The sequence below is a fragment of the Chelonoidis abingdonii genome, chromosome 6 (genome assembly GCF_003597395.2).
Source record: "Chelonoidis abingdonii isolate Lonesome George chromosome 6, CheloAbing_2.0, whole genome shotgun sequence".
Taxonomy (NCBI): Eukaryota; Metazoa; Chordata; order Testudines; family Testudinidae; genus Chelonoidis; species Chelonoidis abingdonii.
Window position 1 is genome coordinate 103,834,221 of NC_133774.1, and position 24,696 is coordinate 103,858,916.

At 38.4% G+C, this 24,696-nt stretch overlaps 1 protein-coding gene across 8 annotated transcripts in view; it reads left to right on the forward strand.

Annotated features, from left to right (window-relative positions):
* The window catches only part of LOC116834810 (transducin-like enhancer protein 4), a 117,603-nt gene that overhangs the window by 49,481 nt on the left and 43,426 nt on the right, over positions 1-24,696 (forward strand). For 4 of the 8 annotated variants that reach the window (XM_032797122.2, XM_032797126.2, XM_032797120.2 and 1 more), the window contains 2 exons: positions 13,496-13,697; positions 14,064-14,080. In XM_032797122.2, the coding sequence (XP_032653013.1) occupies positions 13,496-13,697; positions 14,064-14,080 (219 nt within the window). Of the gene's footprint in view, positions 1-13,492; positions 13,698-14,063; positions 14,081-24,696 lie in introns of all 8 variants that reach the window. The other 4 variants (XM_032797125.2, XM_032797119.2, XM_032797123.2 and 1 more) reach the window with 1 other exon arrangement.

The following is a 24,696-nucleotide window of genomic DNA, read 5'->3' on the forward strand; positions in this document are numbered from 1 at the left end:
AACCAAAATACTGCCTACTATTAACATTTTTGGCCTAAAGTAAGTTGCAAAAGATTTTTTTAAAGGTAGATGTGTATGTGCTGCATGTCTCTGTGCATTGCAGTTTGTGTGTGTGCCTGCATGTATACGCATACTGTGTGTGTGTGTGTGATTCAACATTACATTTCTTGAAGAATCTATAATATGTTTTCTTCCTAGTGGAGAATCAGGTATTAACGTAAAATTTGTGGCATTATTACAGATGTTGCAGATTTTGCTTATTGTTTAAAGTTTATCCTGCTTTCCATGAACCACTAAAACACATGCACTAAATATAAACAAATAGGTGCTTATTCAAGAGTTTGGGGATCTTCCTAAAGGATAGAACTAAATTTCCTATTTTGTCCAAGGCTATCTGATCCTCCTTTTTCAGATTGATTGAAATTCTACCTGTCCCAGATTTCATAAAGGCTGTAATTTGTGGCTTGAAGAAGATAACTCCCCATTTACCTTCCCCACAAAAAATAATTTGTACTTACTGTATTTCTTTTGTACACTCTTTTTTGATTTGGAAAGGTGGGGATTTCTTATGTGGATCTCTCGTAGTTTTTGATAAAACTGCAGTATTACTGACAGAAAAAGTCTTGTCTGTGGCCTAAATTATTATATAAAAGGAGTAATCTGATGTAATTTATTAGGAAAACTGATTGAATAGGATAGCAAGATATCAAATCAGCATAAATTTTAGATGTTTGGGTACCCATGAATAAATCTATATGCACAGAAAATAAAAGCAAAGTGTAGCAGTAGAAAAACTCTGGCACACTTCAAAAGCATACCAATAAAAAGTAAAGTACATAATTAGAACATACGAGGTCTTTTTAAAAAACTCTAATTATGCTCTGTCTTGTGTTAGTTTGCAGTTTGCTATATCTGCCGGAGTTCCTGTTGTAACATTGTGGTAACTCAGTGGCTGTTTTTTTAAAAATAATCTTTTTAATAACCATTTAGTTCTGAGCTGAAGTTGTACTGGACTTAGAATTTTTAAAATATAATTGTGGATATTAAGTTTCTGTATACTGAGGGCCCTGTATAATGCTTACAGTATACTGAGATCCCAGAGCAAAAGCCCTTTTTGGGTTGAATGGTGGACTGTGGCTTAGCTCTCACAGGATCCAATTCTGAAATCCTAAGGATGGCACAAGAGAAAAATGAATGTACGCAAATTATCTGAGTTTCTTTCTTTAAGTCTCATGTATATATTTTTACATGAATGTACTCGGATTTAATGAAATCTGATGAAGCACCTTTTTAACTTTGCAGTATTATTCTATCTTCATTGGTAAATGAACCAAATCACTGATCCATGCAGTTTAAATGCAAAATACTGAAGTGAGCCTGGAACCTGGAGAGACTGCTTGTTCTGTTGACAATAAGCTAGTTGTGTTTAATGGAATGAAACACGGTTATAATGACTTCTTTCACAGGTCATGTTCAGTTTAAAGCTGTTGACAGATTGAAACAAGTAAATTTTTTTTTTTTTTAAAGAAATGGTGAAGGATTAGGGAAGGACAAAATACCTAGATATTCTAAATATACCAGAGAAATATTTTAAACTTAAATGTATGCAGACTTTTAAAATGATGTTTTCAATAGTCTATATTGGTGATTAAAGATCTTATTTTGAATCAGTTCTCTTGAACAATTTGAACCCTTCCATGTTCACACTGTTAGGATAAGGAACGTTGTTTCCAGTTGGTCTTGTCATGTGCCACTGTGTTTTTAAATTAGAAATGTCAAGATCATACTGTTGGAGCAACACACATTGCAATCTTAAATCAGTACTGTGATCTAATTAGGAATGATGTTTTCATTTCCTGTATTATTAAACACTCATCTAACGTCTTTAAAATACTTTTTAATCCATTATTCTGTATAATCAGAACGTGCTGTGTGAATGTAGTTGGATTCTAATAAAAGGAAAAAGCACTAATGTGTAATCAGAATAATTTTTTTTTCTGTTTTTGGTTTCTTTAGTATGCATATTTAAAATTGTATATATGTTCAACTGCACTCTAGGTAGTAAGACAGAAATGAAGGCTACCGTTCATATGCTTGTTTATCATAGAGAGAGAAATGTTCCAAAACCCCAAAAAGAACAGGTATGTGATGGTATTCAAAGAAAAAGCAGTTTAGCACAAGATATGCTGAACCTCCATTTTTAGCAGTGACATTTTAATGATAGGAAGTCTGCAAAATTATTTGCTATCAATTGTGAAGGCAATAACAAGCCTTGGTGGTTTTTCACACTCTCTGTGTTAAGTGCTTTCAGAATGACAGCGTAAACTGTGTTAGAGAACTCCAAGGAAGTAAAACTGATTAAAATGTTCATGCTTGAATGGTGCTGATGGAATAGTTCATTTGGACTTTCTCTACCTCCTGCAGCTCAAGCTGAAATATTAAAATTCAGTGGATTTAAATCTCTCTCCCCTCAGCTCAGGAAAAAAACATTACATTTTAATAGGTTTTAAACTCATAATTCATTGGCTTGGAGCAGCACTATTAAATCTATTTAAATATTACTTGTATTACTAAGGATATGATTTAAATGATTTTCTCTTTACCAATCTATGTTTGAGTGTAAAAAAAAAAAAAAAAAAAAAAAGCAGCAGCTTTGGTTTAATTTGTAAGCATTTTGTTTTACTATGTCAGTTTTATTATCTTTAAAAATAAGATTCTGTTTTTAAAGCAACTGGCAGTTGTTGGAGAAAAGGACCCTTTTTATATTGTGACATGTAATTATCAAGCTATAAAGTTCCCTCTTCAATACACCAGTTGTCAAAATTTCCATTCCGTGTTTTAGACTGAAACACTTGTTTGCTTGAGCTCGGAAGCTGCGTGGTTTTTTAATATATGAGTAGTCCATCAGCCAAACCTCTCATACTTTCACAGCAGAAGTGTGGAACAATACCTCTTAAGAAAACAATATGTCATCTTTTATGCATTCACAGATATGAGGATCTTAGAAAGCGGTGTGGTGTAGATAAGTGCACACAAGTTCTAATAAAAACTTAGCATCAATGCATGCTATTATTCCCTTGGCGCCAGTGGTCCAGAGCTCCTGCTGCTAAATGCTAATGCGTTTTTGCACTGGTGCTTAACATATAGAGCAATTTCTGACTCCTTGTGCAAAGTCTTCTCTCTGCCTTTCAAACGAGATTACCGTGTAGGTAAGAGTAAGGACCTGTGGTCTCAACCAGATCCTCACATGATATAATCTGGTGTAGCTTTGTTGAAGATGCACTGAAGCACTGGCCCTGGATCTTTAGAAGGGAAGAGGAGCTAGCTTTTCTTCCAGATATAAACATCTAGATATTGTATCTATTTGTGGGAGGGGCAAGCGGAGCTTTTTCTCTGTAAATTGTGGGTGTTTTAATTTCAGTTTGTTCAGTAAAGTCATCTTTGCCAACTGTGTGCATTCAAAGATGGTAACTTCTGAGAGGAAGGAGGGTGCAGTATAAATTACTTAAATGCACTGTGACCTGTATGCAACAATGATTTCTCTCTGTCTTTTTTTTTATTGTTTGATCAAAGGCTCTTCCCATATTAAGCAGTGCTTGGAGCTTAAAGGCTGTAAAAACAAATTGGCCACCTGCTGTATACTGTACACAGATTGTTATGGTGGGAAGGCAGAAGAGGAGGTTGGCTCAATGGTGTATCTGTTTTGTGTTGTATTTATTTGCATCTTATGCCCAAGGAAATATTGAAATGCACTGTGTCGTATTTAATTACTGTATTCAGTGTTTGTGTATTGAAAGTGCAAGATGGCTTGGATCAAATGGCTTGCAATTTGTGATGTTATCTAGTGCTTTCAAGTGAATTATTTATCCTTTGAGTTTTGATGATTTAACGTGGTGCGGAAGGCTGTAATAATTGGTAACTTCTTCTGAATTGTTCATCTAAAAGCTGGATAGGTTGCAAGTAGGGTTGCCAGCCCTCTAGAATTGGCCTGGAATCTCCAGGAATTAAAGATTAATCCTTTAATTAAAGATTGTCATGAGATAAAATCTCCAGGAATACATCCAGCCAAAATTGGCAACCCTAGTAGCAAGTGATGCTGTTCTGAGGGTGGTTGGGTTTCTCCCCGTACCCACGTGCCAGCTACAGAACCTTATAGCAGTTGAAGCATGATTTAAACAAGTCTCCTCCCCTTCTCAGCACTTGCTGTAATTCAAAAAGGCTGAAAAAATAAGAGAACCTGAGTCCTCTTTGGGGGGGTTTTAGGCAGTTAATTTTAATGCAAATATTGTTTGTTTAGTATTTCCTTGCAGGGGTGCTTGAACAATTTGTATAGTGGGGGTGCTGAGAGCCATTGAACCAAACTGTAAACCCTGTGTATGATGGAAATCACTTCAAGCCAGGGGGTGCAGTAGCACCCCTAGTTTCAGCACCTATGTTTCCTTGACAGCTGTTTATAGTGTGTATATTTTTAAAAGAGCCTTGTTTATGTTTGGAACAGAACCTTGTCATTTCTCTGCTCATGCTAGGTGTCATAATTGTTGAATTATATTGGCCTGTCACCACCAGAGTACCCCGTGACATGCTGCAGTACAGGCTGCAAATCACTTATCACTTCCCACTCACCAGTGAGTTGAAGTCAGAGGTCTTACTCATTGCAATTTAAATAAATGCGTATGACATGATCAGGATCATATTTGATCGGGGAAAGGCATGGCTTCTGACTCCACGTTTCTCAAGGTCTTCAGAATCCTTGCAAGTAAGCTATGTGACCACCATATCTCCTTTGAATTTTAGTCTCTGCAGGTGTGTGAAGCCCTGTGGAGAATTTGCTTCAAGTTTTGTGGCAACAGCATGTGTTACAGACAACCACCTGCAATATTTTCCCTCTGTTTTTTTATAAGCTAGCACTTCATGCAAAGAAGACAAGAGGGAGAAAAAAAATTGCTTAGGTGGTCAATAATCTAACACACACAAGTTGCTGACAAACCAAACCTAGGATTTGTCGTTCCACATCAGACCATTGGTCCATCAAGCACAGTATGTTGCCTTCAGCAGTGGCCTACACTGGTGCATCAGCGGGAAAATGGATTCTGTAATATACCTATGTGATTGTGCAGTATAGTGTGGGTGGAGATTTCCTAATGATTACATCCTGGAAAATACTCAACTGGAAAAATAAGGATGCAAAAGTACCAGGGGGAAATGCAGTTGTCTTTACATGAGCCTGCCTGGGGAATATGTGAAGTCATTATCAAGACTCATGGTTTCTTTAAAACTAATGTTCTAAATACATTACACCCATGATATAGACTTTTTTTCAGTCCTATTTTTTGTAGGCTGAAGCACTCAAGAATTAACAGGGCCCTGATCCAACAGAGCACTTAACACGTTTATCTTTAAGCGCAAATAGTCTATTGACTTTGATGGACTAGTCATGTGCGTAAAGTTAAGCATGGGCTACCATGCTGTTGTGGCCTGGGGGGGTCTAAATTATTGGAGAGAGAATAATATAGAAAAGGAAAATATTTAGGGACATTAGTGTGTGGCAGAAGGAATAAAACAGACGTTGTTTGAAGTTCAAATTGCTTGAAATTAGTGGATGATGCATTAGTTAAGACCATTCCTTGCATACTGTTTACAATTTTGGAGGGTTTTATGTACTATGTATCTGTGCAGCCCACATCACTATCGTGTTTAAACACCTCAGTAATGTGAATGAATTTATCCTAAAAAACCCATTGTGGAGTAAGGAAGTACTTTCCCCATTTCAAAGATGTGGAAACTGAGGCTCAGACATGGGTTTGATATAGGAGTGAGTGGGTGAGATTCTGTGGCCTGCATTGTGCAGGAGGTCAGACTAGATGATCGTAATGGTCCCTTCTGACCTTAAAGTCTATGATTCTGTGAGGCACAGCGATTTAAGTGGGTCACCCAGGACCTCTCTCTGTCTGACAGAGCTGTAAATTTAACCCATTTTTTCTTAGTCCAAGTTGCTAAAGCACTTGACAGGACCTTTCTTTATCCAAGCTGCTGTAAGCGGAAGCTGCCCTAGAGGGCAACAAAAATTATTCTGGATTTTGGTTATTTGAATAATGGAGACGAGAGAGAGAGACTGGAGTGCTGAAATTTTAGAAATAAAAGGGCATAGGTCCTAATTAGAGCCCTGTTTGAAGAGCTGGGAGTGTCCGCTTATGTCAGTACTGAATTGTGGTCTGTGGGTCCAATCCTTCTCTCCCTGAGATCAATGGGAATTTTTTAATTTGGCCTAAATATGAGCAGAAGTGTAACATAAGTGGAGATCTCCTGAGGAACAGAATGTATTGAAAAGAATGGATTGATGCCAAGAAGTTGCCTACTAACAAATTTCTATCCCAAGTAAAAGGTGTGCTGAAATTGAAGGTGTGTGTCTGTAAAAACAGGCATATAATATTAACATTTAAATACTTAAAAATGTTGCATAGTATAAGAATTAGTCAATGTGGATATTAAAAATAGCCATCGAGCAATTTTATGCCTAGCAGTTAAGAACCAAGAGGATGAAGAATCATTTTAGATGTAAAAGCAAGATAAAAAAATACAAACTTATTTGTTTTTAATGTCGGGCCTTGTGTTCTTATGTAACTCAGGCAAACTCAATGTGGCTCTTTGCCCTCCTCTAGTGGCTAGACCTCAGAGATTTTGAGTATATTGCTGACTCCATGCTAATGGCTCAAGCAATACAAGCTCACTTTTTAGATCTACAGGCCCCAAGTTCAAACCTGTAGGTGGTGAGGGCCATTGCTAAACTTTTCTAGCCCCTAAAGGTTCTGTAGTATGACTCATGAATCTCATTTGGCATTCCTTCAAATTTCCATAGATCAGTGGTTCCATACTTTTTTTCATACCATGAACCTATTTTACAACAGAAGTTTTAGGACCGCCTATTTTGTAGTTTATGGACCTCCTTGCATCCACCCATAAAGAAAGGGGTGTGGTGCAAACATCCCTCTCCCTCTTCCCACCAAACCTTTCTGTAGCCTCTAAGTTATAAGTGCATGACACAAATGCTCCACAGTCTCTTAGGCATTGTGCAAGGAGACACACACACAAGAGGTATGGAGATTAAATCCATTTCCCTCAGTGTGTGGATAGAGCATCTAGCTGAAATAGGTGTTACATCTATGTGTGGGCAGCTGTTGCCATTGAGTGTGTGTAATTGTAATCTCATTGTTGCCATTACTAGCCCTTGCCAGACCACCCTCATCTTTCTGTTTTCCATTCTGATCTGTGCATAGGTGGTGGTGTAGGTCCCAGTGCCCCTGCCAGCACCCTGCAAGTGGAATGTTGGAGGTTCTGCTATAGTTGGAGACTTCTTCCTTTTCTGTTGCGACAGGTGAATGTCATCCATGAAGAATAAAAGTTCCCTTTTATTAGTTAGCAGTTGACAGTGGTGACATTTTTAAAAAAGGGCTTAAGTAGAATAATTTTTTTGCAAGAATTTCTGCCCTTTATCCAGAAAGTGATTCCAAATAATGTTCTCTTCTCTTCCTTACCATCCAGGCCCTAGTTTACACTGGAAAATTAGGTCGGCATCACAGGTGCTGGCTTGCAACTTTCCCTGGGGGTACTCCACCTCTTCCCCCAATGCTCCACCCTGCCTTTTGCCACTCAGTTCCGCCCTTCCCCCGCTCCTCCCCCTTCCTCCCAGCACCTCTGGCACACTGCAGAACAACTGATCCACAGTGGGCAGGAGACATTGGGAGGGTGAGGGAGGAGTTGATTGGGAGGCACTGAGAGTGGGTGGGAGGAAGGGGAACTTGGCTGTCAGTGGGTGCTAAGCACCCGGTAATTTTTTTTTCATGGGTGATCCAGGTCACCATATTGACGTTGCACAGTGATGGGAAAAATCGACATTTTTGAGTGATGTAGATGAGTTTAATTACATCCCCATATAGTCAGCATCAGGCTGACGGGAGAATTCTCCCATCAACCTAGCTACGGCCTCTCGGGGAGGTGGCATTACCTATGCCAAAGGGAGAATGCCTCCCATCAGCGTAGGTAGTATCTACACTGACGTGCTCCTACAGCATGGTTGCAGTGGCACAACTGTGCCACTGCAGCATTTAAAGGATGGACAAGCCTTTAGTTATAATGCAAAAATATGTGAGTGGGAACTCCTGTCATTAAAATAAGATCCTGAATTCCAAATGCTCTGCAAAAATGTGCACACTGATTTTTGCAAGTGACTAAACATGTGTTCTTTTATAAAGGGTTTGCTGCATTTCTTTGGCTGAATCTTCCTTTCTGTTGGTTGTTTGTTTGGTTTTTTGTTTCCTTTTATAGCCCTAGGCTATGTTGTTGATTAAGAAATCTCTGTACAGAATGGATAAATGGTGATACATAGTATCTGTACTCAAGATGAAAAATGGAAATGTACTCATATTTTGTCTTTCATTCCACTTGGTGTTTCTGGGTTTGTCTTTCTAGGCCAGGGGTCCTCAATGTGGTGCCCAATGAGCCCGCAGGGGCATCTTAATGCGCCCGCATCCTGGCCCCAGGAGAGCACCTGCCGAAATGCCGCAGCGGCATTTTGGCGGGGACACCTCTGTATACCGACGCTTGTCGCCAACAAGTGATGTCATCGAGAGGCATCGCCCCCGAATTTCAGCGGGGACGCCTCTCGCTGACATTGCTTGTCGATGGCAAGCGACGTCATTGAGAGGCGTCCCCGTCGAAATGCCACTGAAATTCGGCGGCATTTCAGCGGGTGCTCCACCGCCGAAGTGGTCCTTCGACTGGCGCCCACTGTTCTACACCATTCAAAGAATCCTGGAGGCACTTGGGTAATATGTGCTTCCAACAGTTTCTTCAGTATTTTGTATATGTAGTTATTTTAAATTGTCACTGTCATGATATGAAGTAGACTATCTCCTTCCCTCTCCAGTCATCCAAGCCTGGTTCCCTTTCCTTCCTTCACATTGTCCAGTGTTTCTAGGATTTAAATCCATGTCTGTGAAGAAATAAGAAATTTGCCATTGGTTTTTTTCTGTGGTCTTTTTTTTTTTTTTTTTTTTTTTTTTTTCTTTTTTTTTTTTTTTTTTTTTTTTTTTTTTTTTTTTTTTTTTTTTTCCTCTGTCTCATTTTTGCCTCTTTTTTTTTTTTTACTTTCTCTTCCCAGTCTTTCCCTACTACAGGCATTCATTGAAAGCACTCTTGTTCCTCTTTGTGGTCAGTAATGAAATCCATCAGCTTTTTCCAGTAAATTAGCTCTGTATGTGAGAAGGAACTGTTCTGAGAGCTCACCTGTGTCTAATACCCTTCCACTCCCCATACCAAGCATTGCAATTTGCAAAGTGATGGCTCTCTGTGTAGTGAGACTTCGAAGAAATCAGGCCATCTTCTGTGTTACGTGAATTCTGCTACCTCAGTTACAGCAAACCAGTCTTATATATTGCATACATTTAGCAAGATTTTTCATCTTTATGAAGGGGCTCTTGCATGGATCTCTTTTGCAGTTGATTTTACCATGTCTTTTCTTACTGTTAGATTATTCATTAGGTTATCAGAAAAATCTGTGTGTGGGGCGGGGAGGAGTTGTGCATTACCTCAGAAGGGAGACCTGTGTGACTGTTGGAGGAAGTATACAGCTAGTGATAATTGTGGCAGGTGATATTAGGAGGTCTGTGCATGTCATGTTAGATGCAGGATTTCCAAGACAGTGTTCTTTTCTTAACACACCCAGAGTCATGGGTGCCAAAGTACTCTAATCTCCTCTTATTTAATCGCTTTACTTGCTGATGTTTAAACCAGATATTGATATTAACTGCTTCCCCCTCCATGGGTTTTTGTCCTTCCTTTCCCTTTCACCTGCTTCAGTTTCTTGTAACTGTTTTATATGTGATGCGGTCTTAATTATGATTTGACCTGAGCAATCATGTAATCTATGAAATCTAATAAGAATATTTTTTTCTGGATACTTCCTTGATGTTTCCTCCCCTCCTCTACTCTGTTGAAAGTAGTGTGTGCACGCATGTATGTGTGCACATGCAGAATATATAGATATAAAGTAGGTCTTTGAGCGATTCATTTGTTCACATCAAAAATGTCTCCGAGTTAGAGGAGGATGTTTGGGTGGTTTGGATAATAGCAGTGAGTTTTCAGGGTCTATAAAGGGAAAAGCGGTAGATTACTCTGACACAGAGCTGCTTGGAAAGTATCCAGTAGAAACTTGAATCCTTTCCAGGAAAATACGCTTTGATTGTGCTGACTATAACTAGAGAACATTAGAAGCTAATTTGTTAGTGGGTTTATTATCACATTTTACTATAAATTTGATTATTTTTTTTAAGATGATGGGCGAAGGGAGTTAAGCTTAGCATCAATATTTAGAATCTTCTTGGTAGAAATCAATGACATTCAGTCTCCAGATAGAGAAACTTTTTGTAAAATACTTTAAACTATCCATTTAGAAGATAAGAGTAGTTTCACAATTGTAAACGAGGATGTCACTGTAGAGTATCTGTAAGAAAAATCTTAGAGAATCTCTTAAAATACTGATTAATAACAGATGTTATCTTTTATTTGATGTGTTTTCAAACGTTTGATCTCCGTTTCAAATACCTAGATTGTTTCAACAAGCATTTTGCTTAATGTATTTTTTAAAATATTTGCATTTTTGGGTTGCCTCTCACTTACTTGATTCCTCTCCACCTTTGTAATGTTCTGTCTTGAACTGCACTAGATGAAATAACAAATACATGCAGCAGTATTCTGTACTGTACTTCTCAGCCAGTTTTAGATTAAAAAAAAAAAAAGCTGCTTCAATCGAGTTAATTGTTATGATTAAGCACCCAAAATTATTCTGGACAGTTTACAGTACAAATAGAAAGACATATGTCCTGCCTTAGAGTTTACACTCTTATGCCCTAATCCTGCAGACACTTAAGCACATGCTTAACTTTATGTGCGTGGATAATCCCATTGTAGTCCACAGGAATGGGTGTGTGTAAAGCAAACCACATATGCGAGTGTTTCGAAGTTTATATAATTAGGAGGTAACAAAAGAAAGGAAGGGGGTAAAGGGAGCAAAATAATTACAACAATAAAATGGGTTATTTTTTCCCCAGCAGAAAAAGCTGCCATTTTGTCCTCCCACTCCTTTCATGCTTGAAAACAGCTCAACTGTTTTTAATTAAACGGCAGAGAAAACAAATCACTTCTTGACCAAGAGCAAGTGAGCCAAATTTCATCTGAAGATACAGCTTTGAGAAAGTTAGAAGCCACTGAGGATTAACCCTTGTAAAGGAAACATGTAGACAACTTCTACCAAAGGTGTCGTCATGCATATTGCTTATAACATCTAATTTATTTATAGAAAATGCTAATGCTGTTTGCTGCATCAGTGATACAGAGCATGGTACCACTATAGTACTGATGAAAGCAGATGCTTACTTTAGAAATGTCAGCGGAAAAATGGATGGAATTGGGGTAAGGGGGGGGGGGGAATGATATTCCCCAAGCTCTGTCTACAAATCAAGGTATAGCCACCAGACACACAATACATTGTAGATTTTTGCAGTACTGTACATCACGAGTGTCCTTTTTTTCTTGTGTAATTTGATCCTCTGGGAAATAGTTAATGTTGACATTATTTTCTGTCCGCGTTAACACCCCACTGAGGACAGAATTTCTGACTCCTCTGAATTATCATTTGAGGCTCTCTGCAGACCCAGGCAGACAGTGCTGTATCAGTTTATGCGCAGTTCTCAGTTTGGCGGCTTTCTTCCCAATGCTTTTTTTATTTAAAAAAACAAAAAACTTTGTTGCTGGAGTACTGCGTGTCATTCTCCTAAATAAATAATACCATCTTGCTGAGTAGCTACAAAGCAGCCACATTCAACCCCTGCAGCTAAACAATGCATCGTTGTCGTTTTAAATTCTGAGCAATAAAGCATCGTTCCATAAGAGCATTAAACACACACATTTGATGCTTTCCACAAGGAGTGGAACCTTACTAGAATGATATTGGCTGATGAGCAGGTTTAGAGCTGGCTACTCCTTCCCTGTTCCCAGGAGAATTCTGCTGCTTTTGCTTTATTGACAAGGGCGGGGTTGGGTAGGATTGGCTCTACCCATTTTGATTGCAAAACCAGTGTTACATTTCAAAAATTATGAAAGGTGTCTGTGTTTTTAAGAGTAGCGTCTTTAGAAAATGCAAACACCTACCAGTAATGTTTCAGACAAACTATTCATCATTTTTTATATTAGTTATACTATTTTAAACCAAACTCATTCTTGATTCAGGTTTAAAGCCAGGGAGGGAGGGAGAACTAATGGACAGTCCATAAGCACCTTGATCCATTAAAATCAGAAGACGGAGTGGTGGGTTGGAGGGTAAATTTTCTATTAAATCAAAGATTTTAAAAAAATGCAGGACCAGATATCTCACAATAAGGAATTTGATTTACCATTAGTTAGTCGTGAGAAGTGGCAACTCTAAAAGTAAAAGCAAATTTTAAAACTGATCTAGTAACTGTATGAACAAAAATTTGGTTGACTGACTATTATTGGGTAAGTCTTGAGCTGAGCAGATCCCTGATGGGATATAGTTAACGTAACATGCCCCCCCCCCCTTTTTTTTCTTCCCATTCAATAACTACAACAAACCATCTACCCCACAATGGTTAGTAAAGCACAGAGCTTGATGCAGCCTTGGCTGAGGTCAAGCACTCCAATTCTAACCTCTCAAGGGTTTTCTCTGTGTTGCCAGTGTACTGGTAAAAATGACTTTAAACTCTTGTCAGCGCAGTTACTGGTGCATGCATCACAGTCCCACTCAAATAAACCTGTCACAACACAGAGTCAGCAGCTAGAGAAGAGTACAAGGGCAGGCCTCTAGCTCTTCATTCGAGCATCACTAAACGTGCGCAGAGTGCCCAATTATTTCAGCATTATTGAGCAAGCCTACAGGAGGACCCAAGCCTTGCTACATTAGATTTTCTTTAGTAATTTGCTGAAGTACCGCTGAGGACACTTAAAGGGCTTAAAACGGTGGCTGCAACCAGTTTCCTTTTCTGGATTGTTAATTCAGGTTTTCTCTTTCAAATTAACTCTCACTGCATGCTGTGTAGTAGCACTGGGAGAACTGTTTAACACTAATTTTCTCAATTTTCAGCTTTTTCTCCCTGCTATAACTGCTTGTATAGTTATTCACATGTTTTGATTAGACATGTATGTGGAGTGTCTCTTCCTGTAAGAAGAAAATCCATGACTTCTGTCAGAGGAAATCGAGTTTAACTAGAACTGGCAAATCTGTTTGATTCTCAGTATTTTTTTTTTCTTGGTTAATTCAACATCCAATCTAAATGAGATTTAAAGTCAGTATTGTGCCCAAATATGTAGTCATCTTTGAAAACACAAAATGTGTGTGTTTATCGACGTATGTCTATACGTATCAATAGTCTAAACCCACTTTCTCAGAACAAGTTCAATATCTGTGTTAAATTTCTCACAGCAGCAACAACTCCAGGCCCAGCATTTATCACATGGACATGGTCTCCCAGTGCCTCTCACTCCGCACCCTTCAGGCTTGCAGCCTCCAGCTATCCCACCAATTGGCAGCAGTGCTGGCCTCCTAGCCCTATCCAGCGCGCTGGGCGGACAGTCCCACCTACCAATTAAAGATGAAAAGAAGCATCATGAAAATGATCATCAAAGAGGTAGGAGCTGCTAGATGAGCACAAGGCTTAGCTCGTCGGTGCTTTTTGCTTGTCTCTTCTCTAAGAAAACAGTTTTCACAAGAACTCCCATATAATTGCTCCAGTATTTATTACCTAATTGTAGACAATAAGAAAATGTGTTCAAATGGTGGAAATCGGGGCTTATAAATCTGGTTGTACAATATTAATAATTAACTGTACAGAGAAGTTAACACTGTGCAATTTATTATTTAAGACATCATGATTTTTTCTTCCAAGTACGATAAATGTGTAATTTTATGTAAACTAACTAGTACTTTTCTCTTTGTATTTTCCCCCTGCCACCACCTCCTCTTCCTGCTTGTGTTGCTGCTGTTCTGTATGCAGACAGAGACTCCATAAAGGTAGGACTCTATTTCATAGGTGGAAGGAGCAACTTAAAAGAACTGTGCAGTACATTTTATTGCAGTTTGAACTAGAAATGTACAAAATGTCATGAATTGAAACTGGATTGTGATGTTTGTACTGATGAGCAGAATCTCACATAGATACAGTATTTCATTAAGAAAGTGTCTAATAATATACATGTCTAGGATTGCAGGATGATTTATTAGCCAATGAGTTTAATTATCCCATCTTTTCTCATTGGCTGAGTCTTCAGAATTGCATCCTGCTCCTACATTTGGAAGAGCAGAGCAGTTCTTATGTCCCACTTGAGAGCAAAGGGGGCGGAGGGGAAATGGGCTAGCAGGTGGTATTAACTATTTGGAGACTGCAGACCTATACTCTGAATATATTAAAAATATAAACTTGTCTGCAAAGGTGGAAAGAAAAATAAACTGTACAAGCTGTGGAAATAAAATTTTCTTTTTCTCCTAACCTCTCGGGTTATCCCTGTTAGAAATGGTTTATTCTTTAGCCTTATCTGAAGTGATATAGGTGACCTATTTTTTTTCAAGCCCATAAAAGATGACCATCACATTAATCCCCTCACACTCCTCCCCTTTTCTCCACATTCCCTAAATAATTTCCTGACCCTGAATTAATCTGTATAGGTAGATAGCATGAGTGTTTGCAAGGCCATATAAATTCCAATATTTATAAAGGGACCCATGACATGTACAGAGTGACTTGCATAGTTACGAATGTACTAGTCTATTTTCTGTTTGTATAAGCGCATATACCAGGATGCTCATCCATATCTGGAGTACAATCAAATTGTGTGTGTGAATTTCCAAATCCAGATTTTAAAAAATGTACCTGTCTTCTGCTAGGCATAAGAATAAGCCTAAACAGACTATCAAGTATGAAATGGGGGTGGGGGAATGTATTTCTGGCCATGCCTCCCAAAGGAATAAAACATTTGTGTTCATTTAACAGTTTTATAACAAATTTTCAGTCAACTTTCTAATTTTTATTTAAAAATGTAATTTACTACTAGTGCTGGTCAAATAGCAGAAAAATATTAATTGAATAAATCTGACATAGGTGTGTGGTAATATTGCCAAGCCTAATAGTCAGATGACCATATTTACTGCCCACATGGTTACAAAATATTGGTTGTCAGGTCAATCGCATTGTCCAGGGGGATGACACAGCTGATAACTCACTGTCATCACCCTTTATTCCACTTGACAAAAAGCTTCTGGGGAAGGGTAAGGTGTCAGGATTCTTACCTGAGTTTTCTGCTCTGGAGTTTTGTCTGTCATATTATCTTCTAGCTAGTAGATCTCTGATAAATTTTATTCCTTCCTCCCCAAGCTCTTCTCTGGCTACTCTCGGTTCCCCCTTCTCACCTCCAAATCCCTTGGATGCAATGATGAAGAGGGTGTTACTTTGGTCTTGTTGCTGCAGGTTGGGTGTGTCTTCTACTCTAAACTTTCCCCAGCCTGCCTTAACTGCCACTGACAACTTCGCCAAGTCAAAGCACAATGAAATTGATCCGATTGTCAGTTTTATTGTTGGCCATAAGGGTGTCTGAATATCAGCCATGAACTGTCGGTTTTCACTGTGAGCAGCAGAGGCTCTGCAGACTTGCAAAGACAACACTGCATTAGTTTTTCTGTCTATTTAAGTTCTCTACCCTTGAAGTGTTGGAAACAGGAGTTTTGTTGTTAAACAAAAGCTTAGGTGGTACAGGAGATAATGACACTGCATCTCCTACTCACCCTGGACAAATAGTTCAGTGACTTTTTTTTTTTTTTAAGCTCTGATTAAAAATATATAAGTAAATCTGTACACATTAGACTAAAATTACCCAGGAATTCTCCTCTATCTGTATCATCTAATTAATCTGAAGCCACAATAAAACTTCACTGTTTTCTCTTTATGAGTTATGTATGCACATTTGCAGAATGCACATACATACACAAAACTGAATAGAGTTCTATTAACATATATATTAACTAATCACTATATTAAAATAGTATAGTGCTAATAGTACAGAATAAATCTTGCTTCCCTATTCTCCCTCCTCATCCATCCAAAAAAAGAGGTGAGGGCTATACACTATATTTTGTATTCATGCTGGAAAGGTAAATTGTTTTGCAATTATGTGGAGGGATTCAATGAATGATCATACGTGTGGCTAGAGAGAAAGCTGCGACTATTTTGTACTGATTTATGATGCAATGAGAGCTATAAATAGATGTTTGTCTTGTATAGTGTTCAAATTATGAGTTGGACTGTGTCAGCTTTTAGGGCTTGCTGCCAGCTTTGCAAGGTGAAATAGTTTGCTAATTTCCTTAAATGTTTTCAGCGATGCCCAGAGTAGCAGTTAGTCGCTTGTTCTATTGATCTGTCCTCCCTTAAGTGGCTCCTGGTTAAGAGAGGCTTTTATGATTGTCTGCTGTGTGACTTGAGATGGTTTTTATCAGCCAGAACGTGCCAGTTGCCAGCGGCTGGAGACTGTGTGCTTGTATGAAATAATTTATTCATGCAGGATAATGCTCCTTAACATTTAACAGGTAATGAACGTGACATAAATTTCCTTCTTGCTTTTAATTTTCCCCTTTCCTCTTCTAATGTGCAAACAGGCAGCTCTGGTACTCTAAATAATAAGTAATTTTTGGCCATCTGTCAAAAGGAAATTTCAATACAAATTTAAATTAATGGTGCCTGAAATTTTTTATAGCTCCTCTAAAAGCCTCTAATGTGCAGAAAATCCTGAATCTGCTGGTAATAATTAGTGTAGCATGTAATGAGGATATGGGCAACATTATACAGCCCCAGTGTAACGTTTTGATATGGTAGCAAAATTTTGATTTATACAAGGTTGTGTGGCTGGGTTTAATTGTGAGAGGAACTTTTAAAGTGTTTTCTTGATGATATAGATTATTAAGCAGGGCAGATCTTAGAATAGCTCATAAAATATAAATTTATGCTTTATTGTAAGATTCAGGTAATTAGGGTACTTTTACCTATTGGTATAAAGAAGGAAGAAAAGAATTCAGTCGTATGCTTCTCTCTCTCTCTCCCCCCCCCCCCCCCCCCCTTCATTTAAAAAAATAAAAAAAATTCTGTTGCCACTGATTCCAGGGCTTTTGACATGTCAGCCAGTTGTCTTCATTGAACTTGCCCTCCATAATTACACCGGCCTTTATCATACATTTAATTCTGTCTGGGGACGAAGGTAACAGTTGATTCACTAACAGTATAGAATTTAAATTTGAATCCATACAAAGGGATCCACTGTATGAAATTACTCCCTATAGGTAAGAAGGAGGGTGTGGGTCATGAGAGGGGAAGAGAAGGAACAGGTAGTACTTCTTACACACAAGATTTTACAGACTCTTCAGGGAATGTGGTTTAAAAAAAAAAACTCATTCATGTCCTTGCTGAACATTAAAGCCAAAATCAATGGTTAGAACTGTGAAGTAAGGCAGATGGATATGAAAAGCCAGTTCTTGAGGCAGTGGTGCAAACAAGAAAGGCACAATCATATTTCAGTTTATATCACCCTTCTAAATGGAACATTTTTCTGCTGATAAACCAAACCAGACTTGGATCCTTCCAGACTCATCTCTGGGGTAAGCAGACGACAATTGAAACTAATTAGGAACCTTCTAGAAAACGATGAGATTGTCCAGCATCAACGCAATAGGGTCCAGGGAGGAAGAAAGCTTTTGGAGCTTTCTGATTTTTTTTTTTTTTTTTTTGGTTGGATTTAGTCTTCAGAATCCTTTACAAAGTTAAAGTATGGAAAAACTCAGTACTCAGTAAATGGGTCATGGGAACTTTGTGTACAGATACAAAGCCAGCAGGACAAACAGAAGGGAGAGGTGAATCACAGGGGCACGTCTAGAAGTGCTGATGTCTCAAGGACTGCGATGGAGCATAGACCTTTTTAAATTTTAAATTTACCTTTTACAAAACATTGTCTGACTCCTTCTCGCAAGCATTAAAACTCAATGGGGCTTATTTTTAAAAGCTATTCCTAAGCACTTTGCAATGGAAAAACTTGATTCTTGATGGCAAATTGTTCCGGGATTTCTCCATGTCTATAGAAATTGCTCAAATAGGAGACCTGGCTCTTCTCCTAATGTCCCTCCACAATCCAGCCAGATTTTCCCGTAACAAGAGGTAGCAGGTTTTCTTCTGTTCCCTAATAAAATTCCCTGTAGCAAAATTATCCTGTAAGGAAACAGATGACGTATGTGTGGAGAAAAGTACCATCTAGGAGCAAGTGATGTAAGTTTAATGGTCTCTCCCTCCTGTGTAGCTTTCTCTATGCTATGACACCTACAAGAAATGGGCCATCTATGGGTCGGCTATGTTGTGGGACAGTCAGAGATAGCTGATGGTATTTGTTTTCTTTGTAATTTTTTATAAAAGCATTTTGAACCATCATTTTGGGCATATAGCTAAACTATGTAACTGTGTGGTTCTGCTACTATTAGCCTCCTACTCCTTCTTGCTTGTTTCATCTTGTTTCAAATTGGATTGTAAGCTTTTTGGAACAGAGCCCATGTCTGTATTCATACAGTGTCTAGTACAGTGGGGTCCCAATTCTGCCTGGGGCTTGTGGACACTACTGCAATTAGAAATAAGCAATAATAATAAATAAATAATTTAAAATTGCAATCATATTGTTGGAATAAAAGTCTGAGTTCATAGAATATCAGGGTTGGAAGGGACCTCAGGAGGTGATCAAGTCCAACTCCCTGCTCAAAGAAGGACCAATCCCCAACTAAATCATCCCAGCCAGGGCTTTGTCAAGCCTGACCTTAAAAACCTCTAAGGAAGGAGATTCCACCACCTCCCTAGGTAACCCATTCCAGTGCTTCACCACCCTCCTAGTGAAAAAGTTTTTCCTAATATCCAACCTAAACCTTCCCCACTGCAACTGGAGACTGTTACTTTTTGTTCTGTTATCTGGGTATCGCTGAGAACAGTCTAGATCCATCCTCTTTGGAACCCCCTTTCAGGTAGTTGAAAAAGCAGCTATCAAATCCCTCCTCGTTCTTCTCTTTTGCAGACTAAATAATCCCAGTTCCCTCAGCCTCCCCTCATAAGTCATGTACTCCAGCCCCTTAACCATTTTTTGTTGCCCCCCGCTGGATTCTTTCTTGTAGAATGAGGCCCGAAACTGGACACAGTACTCCAGATGAATAGAGGGGAATGATCACATCCCTCGATATGCTGGCAGTGCCCCTACTTATACAGCCCAAAATGCCATTGGCTGCCTTGGCAAAGCACACGGTTGACTCATACCAGCTTCTCGTCCACTGTAACCTCTAGATCCTTTTCTGCAGAACTGCTGCCTAGCCACTCGGTCCCTAGTCTGTAACAGTGCATGGGATTCTTCTGTCCTAAGTGCATGACTCTGCACTTGTCCTTGTTGAACCTCATCAGGTTTCTTTTAGCCCAGACGTCCAATTTGTCTAGGTCCCTCTGTATCCTGTCCCTACCCTCCAACATATCTACCACTTTTTATATATAAGCATTTATTAAGTATAAATAATTTTAAAGATACCCCAAAATATGTCTCTAAAGAAGTACAGAATTTATTTTGTTTTCTTTTTATCACACACAAACACCACTCATTTGAAAAGTACTGCTGATGTGGGTTAAAATAAAAATATCACCATCTGAGCTGATGTAGAAGTGTTTTTCACTTTTCTCCCTACCGCTGTTTCTTTTTGTGTGTTGAACATAAAACGTGCATTTTTATCAAAAAAAGCAATGATCAGCATATGTTTTGTTTTTTACATTAGTGATGTGCTCATTTTATGTTAAGCATATTTGAGCTACAGTTCGCTCCACAAAGGACTTGTTGAATTTTCACTAGGCACACTGATATTTTTGAGTAGACATATCAAAGTATAATTAGTAACTTTTTTTGTTCTGTTGGCTTATGATACAGTAATTTATTCAGTATTAATTGATATCTGCCTCTGGACATGTAGACAGTGCAGAATGGAACAGGTGCCCTAATTCTCGAAAATGTGTTGTAATTGTTTGTTTGTTTTTTGTTTGTTGAACAGATGAATAAGTATCTTTGGGGCATAGCTGGTCCTCAGGTGGTGAACATGAACAGATTAATGATGTGATTGGGTGAGACATGCTTGTGTTTTGCAGTCTCGTCCAGTAACTGTCTGCTGAAGCAGAACAAACATTAATTAGCAGGGCCCTGTTTTTTTTTTTTCTTGGTCTATCTTACATAGCTGATTTTTGGCATTTCTTTTAAAACAAATAAAACTTCCATTGTTTGATTAGTAACACGTCACTATGTTTTTGTAATTTTTAAACAAAGTATTTAAAACGGCAAACTTTATCTCCAGGTCAATAGCTCCCTTACAGATTTTTTAAAAACTCACTTTTGTCTTTTTCTTTCATTTGGTGTCATATCACTTGACTTTTTAAACGAAGCCATTGGAGTATATTTGTTCAGTGTAGAGCATTAATTTAATAACAACTTTTTTGAAACCAGATTACATGCTGTCTTCTCAGGCTATTTTTGATGATTTCATCTCCTGTATATTGTACATACGTCTCTTGAACTCCTTTTCCCTACACTATATACAAACTATACACCACCCTTTTGCCCCCTCCTATTCTATCAGAAGAATTACCTACAGTGACAATTTCTGGTGGCTGCAGTATGCCACAGTGCATATATTGGGTGAACTCATACAATGCTTATCACTATCAAACTTTATTTTGCCACTCATTGATTTAAAGTAACTCAAATATTCTCTCTCCAGATACTCTTATCACCCAGGAAGCAAACACTTACATGGGTTATAATTTCTAACCTGAGCAGTCATGTCTAATTATTTCCATGGCAAAAGACTGTGATGTTAATAATATAAAATTATGACTTCACATGATAGAGTAGAAAAAGAAGTTTTGCTGCAGTGAAGAGCTGTTGAGATGGCTGAAGCGGGCGTCTTGAACACAGTATCTTCAATAATGCACTATTTTGGAGAAGAGAAGGAAAGTTTTTCTGTACTGTATTCCTTGAAATTGAAATATAAGTGTACAGTCATAATTAGTATTTTAGATGTTGGCATTCAAGATTTGCCACAATTTATTCATAGTGAACAAAACCAGAATGAAGAGCATACTTTTTTCTTCATGTTCAAATAGTTTTTAGTCCAAGTGAAGGAGGAAAATAGGTAGTATTAATTAAACTTTATCAAAACAATATCTAGAAGGGAGTTGATTGCTTTCTATTTTAGAGATTTCCCTCATCTTCATGATTTTTTTCTACATTGAGCAGTTAGTGTGTAATTTTAAATTCTCTTAAAATACTCCATGGATCTCAGTTATTTTGAAATGTTCTTTATTTTAATGCAAAATAATAGATCCATTAGAAACTCTAAACACTTCTTAAAAGGAGAAAAAATAAAGAAGGAAGGGGAGAGAAATCACCTTCGGCTGCTAAGTACTAGAAAAAAAATCAAAACTTCCTAACTTTTCATCTGACCAGAAGTCATTGAGCACTAATAGCAGGTTAATATTTGTATTAAATTACACTTACTGCATTGTCTCCCACAGTGAAGCAGAAGTATTTTCCCGGTAGCACTCCTGTCTTCTGTTGTCAGCTTCTTAGACTATTTCTTCCAATGTCTTCCAAAGTTAAAGTGCTTTTGTGAGCTATTATGGAGAATTCATAAGTATATCGTGAATTACAAAGTGTTAATTTTTGGGGGCGATGGGAGGGGCAAAGAAGGGGGGGCAGAATAAGTATCCCAGTCAGTAAGCACCAGCCAATGAGAGGAATTTCCAAGGAAGTTATACCACCTGTTCCCATCTTTTCTTCCCAATACTGTTCTAATAAGCTAAATAATTAAATAAATAAACTTTGGTGTGACTTTTATTTTATATAGCAATTTTAAAAGTTCTGTGTTTTCTTGAGTGACATTTGGCCTTTTGAAGAACAAAATAAAATTGGAAATGCTAATCTTTGTCAGCCAACTAAGGGAAGAAAATAAAAATGTCACCATGGCAACAAAGCTGCTTTCTAGATGGCTTCCTAAGATATGCCTGAACTAGAAGCAGATGTCTGATTTGAGAATCTTGCCTCCTTCAATGTAAACAAATAACTTCTAGGCAGGTGTTGGAAATAATATGGAAATCCTATTAAGGGGCCCTGGGTTTCTATCAGTTAGGAAGTCCCTGCCACGAAAGGGTTGGTTGTCTGAATAAAAGAGACAGAGTAAATTCTCATTAGGCTTTAGCTTTTCCCAGGAAATGATTGTCTCTGCATGTTCCTTCTGTGAATCTGAATGTAAGCAATTTCTTCTATTGATCTATTCTGCTAGCATTCTCTTTTCCCCTCTCTTTTTTGAATTAACGCTTGATATGCTGCTGCTCTAAGAGTTGACATTTATGATTTTAACGCCCAACCCCCCCCCACACACACACTATCTCCCTATTTCTCTCTTCCTTCCCTCTCTTCCCCCCGCCCCCGCCAAAAAAAAATCAGATTGCAGGCCTCTTCAGGGCGAATGAACTCAGATTAAGCCAAGGATTGAAACTAAGGTATGGGCGAGGCGGAGTAGCCAAATCATAGATGGCTTATTGCTCTAGGATTTCTGTGAATTTATAGATTATGTTGTAGTCCGTAACACTGAACATTGCATGAACAAAGGATTTTATTTTTCCTTTTACAAGGACCACAAAGTTTTGAGGTATGTGCTGCTTTTTTGTGATGGAGTTGAAAAACTGTTTGTTTGTTGTTTGTTTTTTTCTTTTCTCCATCTAAAATTGCCGAGAAAGTGTGTGGTATCCAGAGTCAGTCTGTAGATTTTATTATTTTATTTAAAATGCAGTAGGACCATTAAGCCTCAGTCATGGATGGGGCAACATCATGTTACACATTCTATAAATACAAGAGTTCATTTACTTGCAGCCCATAGGTCAGAATTTTAACATGCGCCTTTCTGAAATTGAAGCTCAGGAAGTGCTTTTGAGCCTTTCTAGGTTGAAAACAGACAATTTTTTCTCCTCCTCTCCTCCTTTTTTTTGTGCATAGGATGTGCAGAGCGATGTTCTTAATACTCAGAGGGTTAAATGTGGATAAACACAAAACAAGGCTTCTGGAAAGCCTCACTATTATCATGCAGCATTTCTCGGACTATAGTCCCCGAGACGCACTTCATAAAGCCAATAAAGCGCACACTGGTGGTCTCCAGTTGCCCTAGCAACGGACCATAGGGCACAGTGTATGTGAAATGCATGAACATCTGTGAATTAATCTTTTTTAGTTTGTTCTTTTCTTGGCACTGATTGGGCCACTCTGGCTTGTGCTTGTGACATTGCGTGAGGAGGGATAAGCTGAAGAGTTCCCCTGGGCCCTGCCCTAAGTGGTTGGCAGAATGGAAAGTGAAGTGAGATTTATCCAGGCAGTGCTTTCAGTAGTTGAGGGATTTAGCCTGACAGCACTCTCAATGGGACGTTATTAGCTTACTTTCTGCTGCAGGGGGAAATGAATAAAAAAAAATTTCTAGTAAATCTAGGCATTATTGGGTTTGTTGGTCCGCTGTGAAAAAATAATCTGACGAGAAAATTGAAATAATCACTTGTGTTTATATCACAATTTACTGGACCTTACCACTCTTCTGCTTTGTTCTTATTGGATTATAGCAGAAAATAAATAAATATTGGGCTGGTTTGAAGGAAACCATGGAACAGAAACATAAAACAAAAATCTGTGTTGATAACAGAATGGAGAGGAAGTTTCTCATGACTTCATGTTATGGATTCAAATCTAGGTGAGTAAGGGATTTTTTGGGGTGGGCTGAGTAGAGGTGTTCAGATATGGTATACAGAAATTACTTAACACAATAGCATCAAGGTAGTTAGCTTCTAGAAGTCTTATGAGTTCCTCTCACTTCCTCCTCTCCATCACCCCTTGGGCACATTACACTGCAAATTTTGTGTTCAGCTCCTAGAGTCAATACCAGATGCTCACTTGTAAACTGCTTGGCTTACCCTTGTCATTTTCCACTGTCTCTGAGAGGACTGTAGGGGGAACACTGTGTACGTCATATAATCAGCTAATGCTGGATGCAATCAGTATTTTAATGAAGTATTGAAAGTGAAATGCTGCTTTAATCTGCTAATTGCATTAAGAGGACAACAGATTGTTCTGTATCGCTCTTTCCTTTGGAGCTACAAGCTTTCAAAGAATACTGAGGTGCTTTTAAGTGAAGCATTACAGCCAGTTGGATGCTACATGTTTGCATACGAATATTAACAAGCACAGCTGTACCTTGGGTTTTCTGTCTCTTGAGAGGCAATGAATGCAGCTGTGGAGGTTTCGTTAATACGTACTTAATGAGCAAAGGGGGGGGGAAGCAATTTCAGCAAGGTTTGTTCACTTTACTACATAGCTGCCTGTCGTAGCTGAACTTGAAGGTAAACAGTACAATGAAGCTAAAGTACATAAAGACCTTTTTATTTCAAAAGATAATATTGCCTTTGCTATATTATCTTTTTATATAAATAGTACAGGAAACTACCTTTTGAAATTTCCCTATTTCATAAGCTTCGCTTGTGGGGCTAAGATGGA